Genomic DNA, 16,229 nt, shown 5'->3' on the forward strand with positions numbered 1-16,229 from the left:
CCACTAGGGGGTAAATCAGAATAAAGCTATTATTCATCAAGTGACAATTGGAAGGTAACATAATGGGCCCTTATTAGTATAACAAGGAAACAATTACAAGGAACCAGCCATTTTGTAAAGTGTTACTGCTAAGCTCCGTCATCTAATCGCTACTCTCAGGTCAACACCCACAGAGCTTCCTCTTTTTTAATCTGCCCCTTCTACCAAGAATCCCCTTAAACGGAAAGGAAGAAGGACCTATTCTTCTTTCTTGACTCAACATAACTGATTGGCCTGTACCAAAACCAGGACAGGTTCCACACGGATCTCATGAAGTTGACAGGGACACTTTGGTCATCTGTGTCAACGACAGATAAAAAAAAAACGAGGGCAGAATCCCAGCACAACGCAAGGAACTGGCAGCAGATCACAACAGCTGAGTTGCAGTATTCCAGCCGAGAGTAACTGGGAAAGGGAAACCTCTAAATGGGAATGTCAGGGCCACCAGTTCTAAGCCCAAATGGGGGAACATTTTCTGTTTCAGCTTCTTTCATGTGCCTTGCATTTTTAATTTGGAACACAGGACATCCCCTGGGAACCTGCTTTGCTCCCTCAGTTTCTCGGACGGTGAGAAAGCAACACGTGCCTGAAAACCTCGTACCTTGATTTTGGCGCTCAGCTTTTCAGCTGCTTCTTTCTCGCGTTTCAGATCTTCCATCTTCTTCTCCTTCTCCTTCAGCAACCGCATCTTCTCCTCGGCCACCAAGCTGTGATCCTCGAGGATCGCCTTCTTCTCTATCTCCAGCTTCTCTTGTTGCTGCATCCAGTAGTCATCTTTGTCAGCCGCGTCTTCCTCCCCATCTTCGCCATCTTCTTCATCGTCGTCGTCGTCCTCCCCGCCTGCGCCCCCGTCCCTCCTCCTGTCCTTCTTCTTCCTCTTCCCAACGGACCGCTTTTCCAGCTGTGCCTTGAGCCGAGCAATTTCCTCTTGGAATTCCCGCAGCAAGGCGTCCTTGGGATCTTCATTCACTCTGGGTTTGTTCTTGATGTTCTTGGCCCGGTTGGCGTATCGCAGAGTGGTGAGGGTCTCGTCTACATTATAGGAGGCAGGGCCGATGTTGGCGACCATCACCGTCTTGGCGTTGCCCCCTAACGAATCCTGAAGCAGCCTGGTTAACTTTGAGTCCCGATAGGGAATATGAGTGCTTTTGCCGTCTACGAGGGCCGAAATGACGTTGCCGAGAGCGGAGAGAGAGAGGTTGATTTTGGTTGCTTCTTTCAACCTCTCCCCCTGGGCTCCGGTTTTAGACTGGCGCTCGCTGCCGGCAAGGTCCACAAGATTGAGTTTCCCGACACGTATGTGGTTCTCTCCGTCAAGCCCCACCTCGCTGCATTCAATCGTGATGACGAAAATGGCGTGGGAACGGGAGCTGTGCTCATTCATGTTGGTCGCTCCCACCGAACGGTTCTGGTTCCCTACATTCATAACATGCTCTATTTCTTTGACGCTTTTTGTGACGAAAGATGACAAATCTTTGACATACACTCCCGTGTCTGGTCTCTCTTTCAGTTCCAGTCGTTTGGACTGATCTTTTGATAACAAGTCTCTGATTTCCTCCTGGTAGATCTCCAAATAAGAAGCCCTTACAAGATACTGCTGGTTCTGGGATCGGGAGATATGGGTGAAGATGTGGTCAAAGGAATTGGGGATAACCCCTCTTTTTTCAGGGTCCCCACGCACCCCTTCCATCGTGTAGGTTTTCCCTGTCCCAGTCTGTCCGTAGGCAAAGATGGTCCCATTGAACCCCTGCAGCACAGAGTCCACCAAAGGCCGGAACGTCTCGTCGTACAGTTCAAACTGTTTGGAGTTCCAGTCGTAAACGGCATCAAAAGTGAACGTTTTTGGCAGTTCGTGAGAAGCCCCCTTGGGGTTCTTCACCGACACCTGCCCCAACTTGACATCTACACCAACCACCTGTTCGTAGGAGGCGGCCTTCTCCTTGCTGTTCATTGGCCGGCATCGCACCACAACCCTGACCGACTCCGAGCACTTGAGCTTCGACATGACAACGGGTTAGCGCTCCGCCAAGTTCAACGGACTGCAAAGCCAGGAAGGCCAGGGTTTTTTCCAAACCTGGAAAAAAAAAATCAAACACAATGCTTGAAAACAGTGTCAGACATCAGAACAGGTCCCTGACTAATCCTGGGCCAGTCACCCTTCCATATGCCCAGCTGCAAAATAAAGAAGGTAAGCTACAGTTACCTTCTTGAGGGTTACTTTAAGGTACAATAGGAAGAAAGGGCCATGTGCTCTCTCAGATAAATATTTCACCAGCATGGCAGATCATACTTTTGTTTCTTGTGTGGCAGAAGGCACTTCTGTTTTGTCTGCGCTTGAGAACTGTCAAACAACACAAAGCAAATATGGCTTGTAATGTCAGGCCAGCATCCTGTTGGTATTTAACCTGCATGGATCTACAATGAGCGAAGCGCCTATCTGGCAAGGTGCCACTACCATACGAACAGCAGCTGCAACTACTTCCATGATGGTAGCTCTGCACATGGTGAATATCAACAGGACATTAAGTTGCATGCATGTATATCTAAAATAGGCATCTATCTATCTATCTATCTATCTATCTATCTATCTATCTATCTATCTATCTATCTATCTATCTATCTATCTATCTATCTATCTATCTATCATTCATTCATTCATTCATTCATTCATTCATTCATTCATTCAATTTATATACTGCCCAATTTATATACTGCCCATCTAGCAAATTGCTACTCTGGGCAGTGTACAGCAAATTAAATGCCTATTATACAATAATGTAAATAATAAACTATCCCAAATGTAAATCATAACCTAAAATAGACAGTGAAACAATTTCCAGAACACTCTACAATCCTGCATTATTCTTCTCTTTCTTCCTCCAATGTCTCAGATATCTGGGGAGAGTCTCCCAAAAGGCTTCTCTGAATAGTTCTGTTTTTAGGAGGCTTCTGAATACAGTGGTGCCTCAACTTATGAACGTCTTGACTTGTGACCAGTTTGAGTTAGGACCAGCACCGGCCACAAAAATTTTGCTCTGACTTGCAACCGGAGCTTTGAGTTACGACAGGAAAGAAGGCGGGGAAATTTGAACTGCTAACTGTTGGCTGGCAAAGAGGCTTTTCACTTTTACCCAATTTGGGGTAATTTACCCCTGTTCCCCGACCTATGGGTTACAGAGTGTGCATTTGGAGGTGGCTTCAGATTGCCTAGTAAACTACAGTACAGCTTTTTGCTTTTTAAAAACTGCCTGTTTTGGGTGGGTTTTACAGCATGGGTTTGGGCTGGGTGGTGGTGTCATGTTTCTATGCTGTGATGGGTCTTGCAGTGTATTTTTAGCATGTTCTTATGGGAACTAATGCTTTGACTTGCAACCAGCACCTTGAAATACAACCAAAATGGGCCAGAACAGATTAATTGCGTTTCAATAAATTCCTATGGGAAATTATGCTTTCAGTTATGACCATCTTCTCGAATGGATTAAGTTTGTAACTCAAGGCACTACCGTATGTGGAGGGAGGGTGCCTGTCATAATTTCTGCAGGAGAGCATTTAATACACACACACTATCTCTCTCTCGACTCTCTTTCCTCCTCCACCCTTCTCCCTCTCTAAGGTCTTTAGTTAAAAAATTACAGATACCACTTTTGAACATTACACCACCTACAATTGGTTGTGTAAGTGACCACACACCTATATGTAAACTACCATATCTAATACACCATCTTTAAATAAATTTAACGTGCAAAGTCACCTGGTGGGAATAGATAGTAGTGTGAATCTGTATAGCACAGTAGTTGTGAGCATATGTTTTAGAGCACTGGTTCTTAACCTTGGGTTACTCAGGAGTTTTGGACTGCAACTCCCAGAAGCCTTCACCACCAGCTGTCCTGACTGGGGTTTCTGGGAGTTGCAATTCAAAAGCATCCGAGTAACAAAGGTTAAGAACCACTGTTTTAGAGGAAGCACAGACCAGTACATCCCTTGCCTCCGCTTTCTTGTGCTTATTATTAGAGGGACCACAGGGATGAAAAGCTCTCCACTGGGCACCTGTCTCTGCCCATTATAAAAAGAACGAGCAGGTAAAGGGAAGTACCATGCCCTGTTGACTAAAGGTGATGTTATTCACCATGACAAGCCTACTACCCGATTTGGCCTCCTTTAACCAATGACCGTAAGGAAAAAATATGACTATCCCAGGTTACTTAAAATACTAAAAGGTCAAACAAGCAGGAGACATTTATTTCTCTATAAAGAGCAGAACCCCTGTGAGGGGTAACAGACAGGGAGCAGGGCTGAGAAGCACATCACTTTCCAACGGAGATGCCCCTGGGCCACTGTTTCCATCGGCTCTCGTCAGCTCAGACGACAATGAGGGATTATGGGATTTGCAGTCCCACATCATCAGGCAGGCCACTTGCTCGCCAACGCCGACCTAAAATTGCCTGGGCCCGTCGGTGCCATCCTTATGTGCAACCAAGCAGTCAGAGAGCAGTCCAAGGAAGCAACTGCACGAGCCTCGTGTGTCTTGGCCTCTACCGTTTGATTTTGCCTTGGAAGAGAACGGTGGACGCAGTGAAATGCAAGGGCACCAATCTCACTGCAGGCGCCAAAGGCCAGCCTTTGCCTCTCTGTTCCTCATTGCAAGGCCTGAAAGCCAGCCTGGCCTGTTCTTGCTTCCACAGCTTACACCCATTTGGGGTGCCTCCTCCAGCCCACCTCCCACAAACCCGGCACTGGACACCCGGAGTGCCTCTCACTGATCACCAACTGCCAGACTAGGAGGGGTCTGGTGGACGTAACCAGTTGCCAGCCACAGACTGGGGGACACCACTTAAAGGTTCTATGGTAAAACCTCTGCAAATCTTTGAATACCCAATGTTAAAGGAAGATAGGACGAATGTGAGACAGTGGTTTCTTTCTGTTAAAGGATTAAGCAGGAGCTTAGATTTTGCATTCAAACATCCAGTGCTTTTTGCACAGAGGACATTGGCACCCTGCTGTTCTGACTCCCTTGGGCCCAGGACCTTTGCCACGCCTACGCCTACCACCTTGATGTCCAAAACAATGTTTTAAATGCCCATCACCTCCTCCCTCCGCCCCAGACCCCAACGACATCATCAAGACTCAGATGTGACAACCTCCCCAAGGCAAACGTTCCAATGAAGCCATACGGTGATCATTGACTCAGTTACAAAAAGAACAACAATGGTATTTCAAACACCTACTTCTTATAAAAGAGCCTGGGAGGAAGAGGTAGCCTTTCCTGATGCAGCAATTCAGACTGCAGTCCAGGAGTTGTTAAATTTGAGGTTCTGGGGAGCTGCCTCTAGGTTCCCTTCAAACTGTTTCGACAGACACTCGTGTTAGTTTCTAATTAATCACACCACAAAAACCTAAAAGGCATTCCTTATTTCCTGGGTACGGCAAATTCTGGCTGGAACACAAATGCCACAGAAAAAGCATCGCTGGCATTGAAAACAGCAGCCGGATGCTCTCTCCCCGGCCCTGAACTGAAAGCTCTAACTAGGATGTGCCTGAGCAAAGACCGTCTCCTTTCAAGTTGCCCCACCGACATCTCCCCTCTACTGGCTGCTGCTTGTGAGGCAGTGAAATGATAAAAGCACGAGGACCCGTCGCACACACAGCAGTGAATGCCACCGAGGAGCTGTGGGAAGTCTTGCTAGAAGGACTCCAGCTGAAGGTCTTGGCCGCTCCAAATGTTGCTTCAGTCTTTGCTGGCACAGAATCAGCCACGACCGGACAGCTGGGGTAGCTGCTGGCAAGGACAGCTTCTGGCAAGGGAACCATATGGGCTTTCGGTGTTGAGCAGCAAAGCCCACCCCGCCTGCGGCGTTCCATTATGCCACGATCTCTGCAGGATTCAGCCCTGACGTTTGCTTTTGCAGAAACGTTTGGCCAGGAACATCTCTGTAAGAATGCCTTTCTTACACCAGCAATGAACTACAGTGAGTCATCCTGCCTCGGGGATTGAGTCAGGACAGCTCTCCGCAGTTTCTAATCATTAGGGAAAAGGACTTCGAGATCAGATAGGAACAGCCCGACTTGGCCTCTTTCCCTACAAATTAAACACTGCCCATGCAAACCCACCACCAACTGGCTGCTCTTCAGGTATCGCTTCAACCCTTCACTTGGCAGGTCATTCTAACCATAAAACAAAGTGAAGACATTTCCATTCCAATACTCTTGCTAGATACTGGGAAGAAGGTGCTTTATCTAAGCCCAAAGTCAATGCATTTATTTATTCATTCAGTTATCTACCATTCACCTAGCAAATTGCTAGTCTGGGTGGTGTACAACAGAAATGAAAACAAACGTATTTGTGTTGTGCAACTCCAGTAGATTTGATCTTGCCTGTTTGCTTCCTGGCCTGACACGCTGCCGCCTGCCCCCAGACATACATGCAAGCCGGCTTGACCTTACTGCAGAAGCAGCGGCACTGAACTGATGTCAGCATGTTTTCTATCCAGCAATTAAGGTTTTCTCATTGAGGGGCTGAGCAGGGAACTCTGTACGGAGGGCCCACTGCCGTTCTGCATCAAGGTCAAGAGAGCGGCGCCAACACACACGAAAGCATCCGAACGTTATGGTGAAAGATAGGCTTGGGATGATCCACGGAGGTGGGGAGGGCATCTTCTAACATGAGTCGCGTCGTCCACCGTACCCCAAACAAATGGATTTGCATCCTTTTCAACGACCCATCGCCCATGATCCCTCAAAATGTTCAGTTTTCACATTTTCAGGGCTCCACGGCTCTCTCACACAACTCCTCCGCCGCCACCACCACCACCACCGCATGGGGTTCGACCACCAGTGGAACCCAAGGGGCTGGAAATACTTGCTGTGGGTGCGCGGAGGAAGGGGTGCTGAGAGAATTCAGGAGGAGCGTCGAGCAACCCTCCTCTTTGAGGAAATCTCTCCCCCAGACGGAAGATCCTGACGGTGACATTTATGGCGACTTAGCTGCAAGGTTCCGCTGAACGGACTCAGAGACTCCATCTCGAAGGATCCCGGAGATTCCCAGGGGAGAAAGGGTCTGGGAATACTTGCTGTGGGTGCGCGGAGGAAGACGAATGCTGTGCGGAGGGTGGGGCAGCCCTGAGCCCTCCTGCCCCTTACAGGGAACCTTGCCTGTCACCCTGCTTTACGGGCTTAATTATTCGATTTTTAGGCCACCCATCTAGCAAATTGCTACTCCTGGTGGTGTTCAGAAAATAAACGAAAAAATCATAAAAACACACTCTAAAATACAAAGAACCGGGGGGGGGGGGGGGGAGAGATGGTAAGAATCTGTCAGGAGGCAAAATGGAACCCTTCCTCCTCCTTCTCCTCCTCTAGGCATTTAATCAATGGAGAAGAACCGCCCCAAAGGCTTCCTTGAAAAGGTCTCATTTTATTTTATTTTTAAAGGCGGGTGGGCAGGAGGGAGGGAGGGGGGCTGGCGTATTTCCTGGGGCAGTATATTCCAGAGGGCAGGTGCCACAGCAGTGAAGGCCCGACTTCTGGTTTTCGTTTTCCAGGCCTCTCGAAGTGTGAACACTTCTAGAGGCGTTGTCTCTGACGAAGCCCTAACGATGGGCAGTCGAATTTGACAGGAGACTTCAGACCAATGTCCCAAACCATTCAGTGATTCATATGTTAGAATCACCACCTTAAACCTGGCAAGAAAGCGGACGGGAAACCAATGCAAACTAGCCAGGATTGGGGTTAAATGGTCAAATTTCTTCACCCCAGCAGTCAATCTGACTGCGGCATTTTGGACCTCTTTTCAGCTCCAGGGTTAGCCTCATGGGAAGCCCCATGTAGACCGTGTTGCAGCAGTCAACCTTCCAGACGACCAGTGAATGGACCCAAGTTGTTAGGGACCTAATGTCCAGATATGGGTGCAGCTAGGCAATATGCCACAATTGGGAAAATGCAGTGTGTGTCACCGCAGAGGCCTGTTTTTCCATGGCCAGCGCTGGCTCTGAAATCAAACGGCGCATCTGATCCTTGAACAGGAGAGTAAATCCATCAAGTCTGGGAGGAAACACTGCCCAGATAAGGAGATGGACCCTCAGGCAGCATGATCTCTGTCTTGCCTGATTTCAGTCTCAGCCTGTTCCTCCTAGTCCAGGCCAGGATGGCTTCCAGCCACCCCTCTAGTTGCTGGACAGCATTCGCTGCAGATGATTTAATGGAGAGATAGAGCTGTGCATCATCCACATACTGATGACACAACGCTCCAAATTTCCTGATGATCTCTTGGTTAAGGAGCCAATTTTCCACTCTTCCAAAGCATCTTAAAATACCTTATCAGCCAAAAACAAAAGAAAATTAAAAAATAAGAAAAACAAACATGTAGTGCCACCTTCAAGACTAACTGTGATATTTTAATGTGAGCTTTCGTGGACCAGTCCACTTCCTCAGACGTGCCCTACTGTGTTTCTAAGATGCTCTCCTCCTTCACTGGGGACTGGCCTTGATGACGCTTCTAGTTCTTCCATTCTAAGATTCCATGAAACCGTATGCACCTAAATATGTAAATTAATTGCAATAAAACATCTATCCAAAGCAGACACAACCCTTGGCGTTTCACAGATCGCCCGCCCAATTTTTAAACAACACTCTAAATCACAGTCCTGTCCACAAACAGCACTGACTCTTATGAAATCCAAAGCAATCTGGCCAGATCCCAAATTGACTCTAATCCACTGCCTCAGATTGAATTTTCAATTGGCTGCAGCAGAGAATACGGGAAGCAATTGAAATCCTGTTTTCTTGGAGTACAGGATGAAGTCATGCCTGAAAAATAAGTCCTGATACTCTCTGAAATTAAATTGATGTGGCAGTTCAATCATCAGAGAATTTTAGATGTCAAAAATGTAGGAGACCAATTAATTCATCCATCTACTACACCCAGAGCAAAGGAACTCAGATAAAAGTACTACCCACAGAATATATTCAGATATTTTCTTTACTTTCATTTCAGAAGTCCAAACAAGAAATCCACATTAGCTCTTGCAAGGCGGGGTCAAAGATTTTGAACAAACATTCCCCATCCTTAATATTTAAACCTCTCTTTCTCAAGAATATACAAATATAATTATATTCCCTCTTAGCATCACTTGGCTGTTTCAATTATTCCATCTAATTAGCGTCTTCCTTTTTATCTCAGCAAATTTCTTTCTTTAAAATATTTTAACCCATCTTTCCAAAGGTGCATGGCTCTCAAAATGCAGCATCTTTAAGCTGCAATTTAAAGAAAAATAAAAGCAATAGCTAAAGATATCGCCCCACAAAGACAGTTTAAATCAAAGAAAGACAGATGAGAATAAATATGTCTTCAGTGGATAACCCAAAAAACAACAAGACCCCAGCATGCGTGAGAACATAGATACCTTTCTAAGGTTATGTGTCAAATATGGGAGGCTACTACGGGGGAGTGGAGGGGTGGGACAGGCTTAATGACTCTCATTGGAAGGCAAGAATAGACCCCAGCAAAAAAAAAAAACTTATCTTAAAGCTTGGGCAAGCTTTAAAAGGGTTAACATATATGTTAGCATGGTCCCATAGTAGACCATCCCATGTATGAAAAGCAAAGCGTTATAAATATATATTTTTATGCTGATGTTCCGCTGGTTCCAAAAATACTCTTAAATTACCTCATCTGTTCTTTGACTTGCATGAACAGAAATACAACCATGTCTCACACAAATACTACTCGTCGCTATTTCATTTTTAAAAGACCTACAAAGTGAGGCAGAAGACCTTGGGGGGGAAAATTAAAAAAACCCCAGGAGAGCCTTAGAATAATGGATGTTTGGCTTCTCTTCAAGAAACCAACCTTTGCTGTCCTTCAGCTTTAGTACAGCTTCAGTAAGCTACTCACCCACAAATCTCTCCACCATTGACTATCCCAGATACCTGTAGTTGCCTCTCATACACAAGTCACAGCTAGCTGCATAAAAACCATACACAACCCCTGAGGTTCTGGTTTCATCCCCATGAAATCACCAGCACAAGTGCAAGGCCCCTCAAATCAGGGCCAACATCTGCCCTGTAGGTGTGTAATTACACATCGTTCTTCCGCAACTAGAACAGAAAAGTAGCTAAACCTGAGCCTGAATTTGTTATAGATTCATATATTGAGATACAGTATTTTCAGTCACTCCACGAGGAATCTTCCTAAACCTACACATTCAGGTTGGGACGATATAACGACAGCCCTATTTCATACTTTTTAATCTCCAAAAATGACATCGCGAATACCCTTATGTGACCCTCCAAATCTCGGACTGCCGGACACCTACTGATAGCTAAAACAGCCAAACAACCGAGCAACTGTGCCAAAACGAGTATTTTTTCCGTTGTTATTCCACAATGGATCATACATTAATAAATGCCTGGCTGGGGGCAGGTTGAATTCTATAACAACGTTGAAAACTGTATGCCTAGTGGTGTAGATAAATTCATAACAGGTTCTATTCAGGGTGAAAAAAAGATAGCAATATTAGGGGTGGGAAAACCGGTAAAAGATGCTCTGGCTTTATTTTGCAGAAGTTCTTCTCCTGTCCAAGAGTATTTCTAATCTCAAGGGAAGTGCTTTTGCTACGGAGAATGACAGTGTCACCCAGGCAAACCATGAAGCGGGTTGATGGTCCCTGCCCAAAGGTTGGATCAACTACATGAATACTTTCCCTTCCTATTTTTTCACCAGGTCTGCCAGCTTCTCTTTGGGTGTGTTTGACCAAAAGGAACCCTGGAAGAACGGAGTCTGAGGTCATCAAGTCTGGCTCTCCAGGCAAGGGATCCGAGTCTGGCGCGCTCTTGGATTCTGCAACATGTGCATTATCATCCTAACTGCGCGCCTGGCACTGCAACCCAAGGGATGCGGGCACTTGGGTGTGAACCGTGAAGTTTCGGCTCCCTCTCCTGACACAATCTCACACGCACGCCTTGCACCAGGGCCACACACGCCCGTGCTGAGCAGATGCACACGGTCGAGGCATCACTGCCCAAGGCCCCCTTTTCAGAGGCCGGCCAAGGCTCTGCCCCACCTTGGCCTGTTTTTCAGGAACTGGGGAGGCGGCAGGATGGATTTTTTGGGGGGGGGGCTCTGGATACCTGGATACAGTACCTGCCTGCCATCCCTCCCTCCCCACCTGCAGCTATGCTGGGCGTCTCCTTTGAAACCCCCCCAAACTTTGAGAGGGGCTCGGGTAGATCTTACGACCCCTTTCGAACGACTCTCGCCCCGCGCCCCCCACCCCCCCACCCGAGGGACCCTCATCCCCTGCCCCAGGGGTGCCTTCCCGAGATGAGGAGGGACCCCCACCAAACCCACCCACCCACCCCTCCCACCCGCCCTCCCCTCCTCTCTCCCCCCCCCCGATCAGGCCAAGTTCCCCCCTCCCGCCGCCCCCTCCCTCCCCACACACCTCCCGATCCCCCGCCCCCCCCCGCAGCCTTTCTTTGGACGGAGTGGTGCCCCCCCAAAAACCCGCCCTCCTTCGTCTGAATGGGGCAACACCCCCCACCCCTCTCCCCAGCACCCCCACCCCCCACATATCCCCCCTCCCACGGCCGAGGGGGGCCCACCCCACCCCACCCCACCCGGACCCCGAGCTGTGCGTGTGGGGATGCGGGGGAGGGCGATGAGTGTTGGAGAGACAAGGGAGCGGCGCCCGCTGACCAACAACCGCCCGGCTCACCTGCGCCGTCACCATGGAGCCCTTTCCCCTCCCCTCCCCTCTCCCCTCCCGCCGGCCCGGCAGCGGCCGCAGCGCCGGATACGTGAGTTGAGGGAGGGAGGGAAGGAGAGGGCGGCCCCGCCGGTCTCACTTCCTTGGCAACGCGGCCGCCCGCCCCCAAGCCATCACTTCCTTAGCAACCCGGGGCCTTGTCGTAGCAACGGCGCCTCCTCCGGCAACGGCCCCGCCACGCCCCCTTTTCCACAGGGAGGGGCGGAGGGGGAGGGGCAGGGACCTTTCCCCCCCCTCACTCCTTGGGGAGTGAGGGGGGGGAAAGGTCCCCTCCTTGTCCTTCCCGCCCTGCCTTTTCTCGAGAGCAGGGGTGGGAGGGGGCGTTGCGCCTCCGGAGGGGTTGATGGTTGCCCCGATGGAAGGGGGATGATGGGAGTTGTAGGCCAACTCCTCCTCCTCCTCTCCCTCCCAAAACATGGGGGGCACCGTCTCGCACTCCTCCGGGGGCTGCTCCGTGGTGGGCTTTCCAGACGGTTTTCTTCACCCCCACCCCTGCGAGGTGGCATTGAAAGCCCCCCCATCTCTCTACAAAGTGTCCCCCCCCTTACCTCCTCTCCGCCCCCCCCTCACCTGCTGGCTCAGAGGAGCCCCTGTGGGATATGATGGGGAGGTTGCCCGGGGACCATCTTGGCATCCCAGAATGCCCCCAAGGGAAAGGGGGTCGTGGCCTGGGGGCTTATGGGAAACGAAAAGAGCACCACCGGTTGGAGGGCAGGCCTTGGCCCTGCTGTGTTCTGGGGCCTAGCTCGTGCGCAAGGATGCCCTCCCTCATGGGCTAGCTGGCCACTGTCGACTAGCTCACCCATCATCCCCAGGACAGAACCATGCTTTCTGTGCCTTGAGGGCAAGGAAACCCTTCACGTCCCCCCCAGAAGCGGCTGGGCTGCCGTTTCCACCATCTCTGGCAATGCCAGAGGGTCCCGGGAGTGGTCGTTCCCTCGCGCTCTGGGCGAGCACCATAACTCTAGGCTTTGGCATCTTCTGGCTACCCTACCCAGTGTGGGGCACCGAGATCAGACCCCTGGCACCTTCTGCCAACTCTGTGGTCAATATTGGCTTGCCCCCTGTTACACTTTTCGATTTAGCCATCAGACTGATGATGGATGCACTTAGGCTTGAAGGCAGACAGGATGTCTCGAGAAGACAGCCATCGGGCCGAGCAGCCACGCTGGCTCTTTCTCTTGCATAAGGGAATGCCAAAGCGACTGTCCTCTTGTCAAGGTTTCAGGGATAAGGACTAGGGTGGGTGGGGTGGTCACACTGTAGATCCAAGCCTTCTCCATGACAGCACCCACAGCGTGGAATGATCTCCAAGTGTTTTCCATCACTTGGGAGACTTATTTGATTGCCTAGGCATTTTAATTTGTTTTACCTTCTTTTTATCCGCCCAGGCAGGGACTCAAATCAGTTACCCCATGTAAGGCAACGGAAACATTTTGATTGCTTCATTTTATTGTTTCTAATCAAAAACCTCTATGGTCTCTTTGCAGTGTTCCAGCTCAGAACAGCTAACGGTGATTAAAAAGCAATAAGAGTCAACAAAATGTTTTAAAATAGAATAGGGGTGTCCTTAATATAACTACTACAACATTACATTAAACTCAGGAGGTAGACAGGAAGGAAAGGAATTACTTCATTCTGTTTTATTATATTGTTTTAGAATTTGACTACTTTGGGATTTTTCAAATAAAAAAAGTACACAAATACTTTCATGAAACAAACAAACCTGATTGTGCTGAGAAAGTAAATGACTAGGCCAAGGTCATGCAGGATTTTTCAACTCTCCAGAATGTGTGTCTCTGTAGACTTGATCTCAGGTATTCCTTACCTTGGGGAAGCATATTTCTGAATAAACATGCATAGAATAGACAATAAGCCATTTTATTAACATTGGACACAATATTAGTTGTATTTGGTCCCTTCAAACTGAAGAATATTTAACCAGTTTTAACGTACTTAAGATATTTGGGTCACTGCCTCCTCCCTTAGGTCCTATAAATATCTTTCAAGACCTGCTAAGGGCATGCTTCCAGAAATACACCTGCCACATCAAGTTAATAATTATGCAGATGCCAATTCACATCTGTTGCCTTGCAGCTGCTTCAAAATACTGCCTCTCTCCATAGGCTGGAAATAAATTTTCCCAAAATGTCACTGTTACTGAGACTGGTATCTTTTTTATTTTGGAATTAACACTGGGTAGGAGGGAGATGCTGGACAATTCCTACTGTAAGCTTCAAGGTGATGGTTCTCACCAGATCGTTAATTATCAATGGCTTATATACTGTATTATGGATCTAAGAAGCCCTTCTATGTAGTGCAGTATCCTTCTTCCCAGAGGGGCCAGCCCCTTACCGCCGAGAAGCCCACATGCAGCCCACCACGGCTCTTCCTGCTGTACTCAAAAGCCATCATCTTGTGCTTCTGCAAATTAAGCCCGAACTTTCTCTGGAGGCAAAAACAACAAAACTGAAGCTGTCCTGCCTACATCATGAGAAGGCAGGATTCTCTGGAAAAGACAACACTGTCACGTTGGATAGGGTGGATCACAGGAGGAAGAGAAGTCCAAATACAAGATGGATTGACTCGAGAAGCCACAGCCTTGAGTTGAGCTGTGATGTTGAGGAGAGGACATTTTGGAGACCCCTCCTTCATAGCGTTGAAGGGATGTGTCAACAACAACTCAACCCTGAGTGCTCACTGGAAGGACAGATCCTGAAGCTGAGGCTCCAATACTTTGGCCATCTCATGAGAAGACTTCCCGGAAAAGCCCCTGATGTTGGGAAAGGGTGAAGGCAAGAGGAGAAGGGGACGACAGAGGATGAGATGGATGGACAGTGTCATCGAAGCGACCAACATGAATTTGACCCAACTCTGGGAGGCAGTGGAAGGCAGGAGGGCCTGGCGTGCTCTGGTCCATGGGGTCACAAAGAGTCAGAAACGACTTAACAACTAAACAACAACGGTTCGAGTTATGATCTCAGGTCTGAAGAGCCCTTCTTTTTTTCATCACCTATGATCTCAGTCCTATAGTATAAGGCAAACAAGGCTTCTAGGAATCTAAATTTGGCATTGGTGCCTGCTGATGTAATTCTTGCAGAATGGAAATGGGGGGAAAAGCCAACATAATTTGTGTGAGCCTAGCCAGGAAAGCATAAAGTAAATTGAAGTGCAAAAACCCTCAGGAGGAACATATTGATGGAAAATATTTTTAATTATGATTAATGTGTTTTATGGGACTTTTTAAAAAAGACTAAGGAAATTGCATGTGAAGCCAAAAAACTATCAGAATTACAGATCTTGGCTTGATACCCACTCCATTTTGCTTACTGTATATAATTTATCCTCTGTTTCACTATCTTGTTGTACACAAATCACTCCCATTTTAACAAAAATGATGAGTAAGAGCCTTTTAAAATTCCGATGCTGAGCCACAGAATAGGAATATTCCATAACAATGAAACCATTGTGATGGAGAGATGGAGCCAGGAAGACACCAAGACTAGGAAGCTGAAGGTCAAGATTTTTTGGATAACCCATGGCAAGCTTAATAATTACATCCTTGGACCATGCTTCAACATCAGTTTCCAACAGCCTACAGTGTGGAGTAAAACCCACTAGACGGAAAAATAAGGCCAAATAAAAATAACAGAAGCTTGCCTAAGCTTCTCCTGCTTCATTTCTGTTCTCTAGGCCAAATTTTCCAGTAATATTTGGTTTTGGTTTTGCATTCCAGTCACCTATAAGCATCTCTTGTTTTGGTGTGTGATCAATTTCAATCTCTTTTTTACTTTTAATCTTTATTGCATTTAAAGAAATGACAAAAATAGGTAAATAATTATCACAATATTAGCACATAACCAAAGTAATTATTATTTTTCGCAAAGCAGTAAGTCTTTAACATTTTTACTTCCTTATTTTCCACCAGACATTTTCTTCACAGTCTTAATAATACTTTCTTAATTCTTATTTTATATTCATATTAACAATCCGCTTTACTTTGTTTTTACTTCTGTTAAGAGCAGTTCTGCTTCTAATTTAAGCCTAAATCACTTGGTACAGGTTTGGAATCTTACATTTCTCTTTGATATAATTCTTTACTTTCCCCCATTGAGATTTGTGCTCCGTTCTACTCTTTCCTTTCAATGAGTTTGTTAGTTTGTCCATTAATATTAGTTCCTGTAATTTTATTAAGCAACCCTCCACCAAAGTTTCCTCATCTTTCGATTGTTCTGCCATTTGAATTCTGATTGCGCCTAATATGCACAGTATAAACAAATGTTTGTTTCTTGTCTTGAGTTTAAAGTTTACCATATTGAAGAAATAAGTTTCAGGTTTCATCTCCATTTTATTTTTAAATCTATGGTGATTATTTGTTCTATTTTTTCCAAAATTTCCTAATAAATTTACAACCCCACCACATATGAT

General features: G+C 47.2%; 3 protein-coding genes across 3 annotated transcripts in view; 2 read left to right on the forward strand and 1 right to left on the reverse strand.

The window, feature by feature from the left end:
• The window catches only part of KIF3B (kinesin family member 3B), a 30,805-nt gene extending 18,925 nt beyond the window's left edge, over positions 1-11,880 (reverse strand). Inside the window, exons 1-2 of the mRNA XM_072996606.2 lie at positions 11,751-11,880; positions 641-2,113 (exon numbers count right to left, since the gene is read on the reverse strand). Of these exons, the coding sequence (XP_072852707.1) occupies positions 641-2,044 (1,404 nt within the window). The 5' untranslated portion in view covers positions 2,045-2,113; positions 11,751-11,880. The remainder of the gene's footprint in view (positions 1-640; positions 2,114-11,750) is intronic.
• LOC144588812 (uncharacterized) overlaps positions 1-16,229 on the forward strand; it is an 856,730-nt gene that overhangs the window by 504,630 nt on the left and 335,871 nt on the right. The gene's annotated exons all lie outside the window — the stretch shown is intronic.
• Positions 1-16,229, forward strand: part of LOC144588813 (uncharacterized) — a 398,202-nt gene that overhangs the window by 256,468 nt on the left and 125,505 nt on the right. The window lies entirely within an intron of this gene.

The sequence above is a fragment of the Pogona vitticeps genome, chromosome 4 (assembly GCF_051106095.1).
Source record: "Pogona vitticeps strain Pit_001003342236 chromosome 4, PviZW2.1, whole genome shotgun sequence".
NCBI lineage: Eukaryota > Metazoa > Chordata > Lepidosauria > Squamata > Agamidae > Pogona > Pogona vitticeps.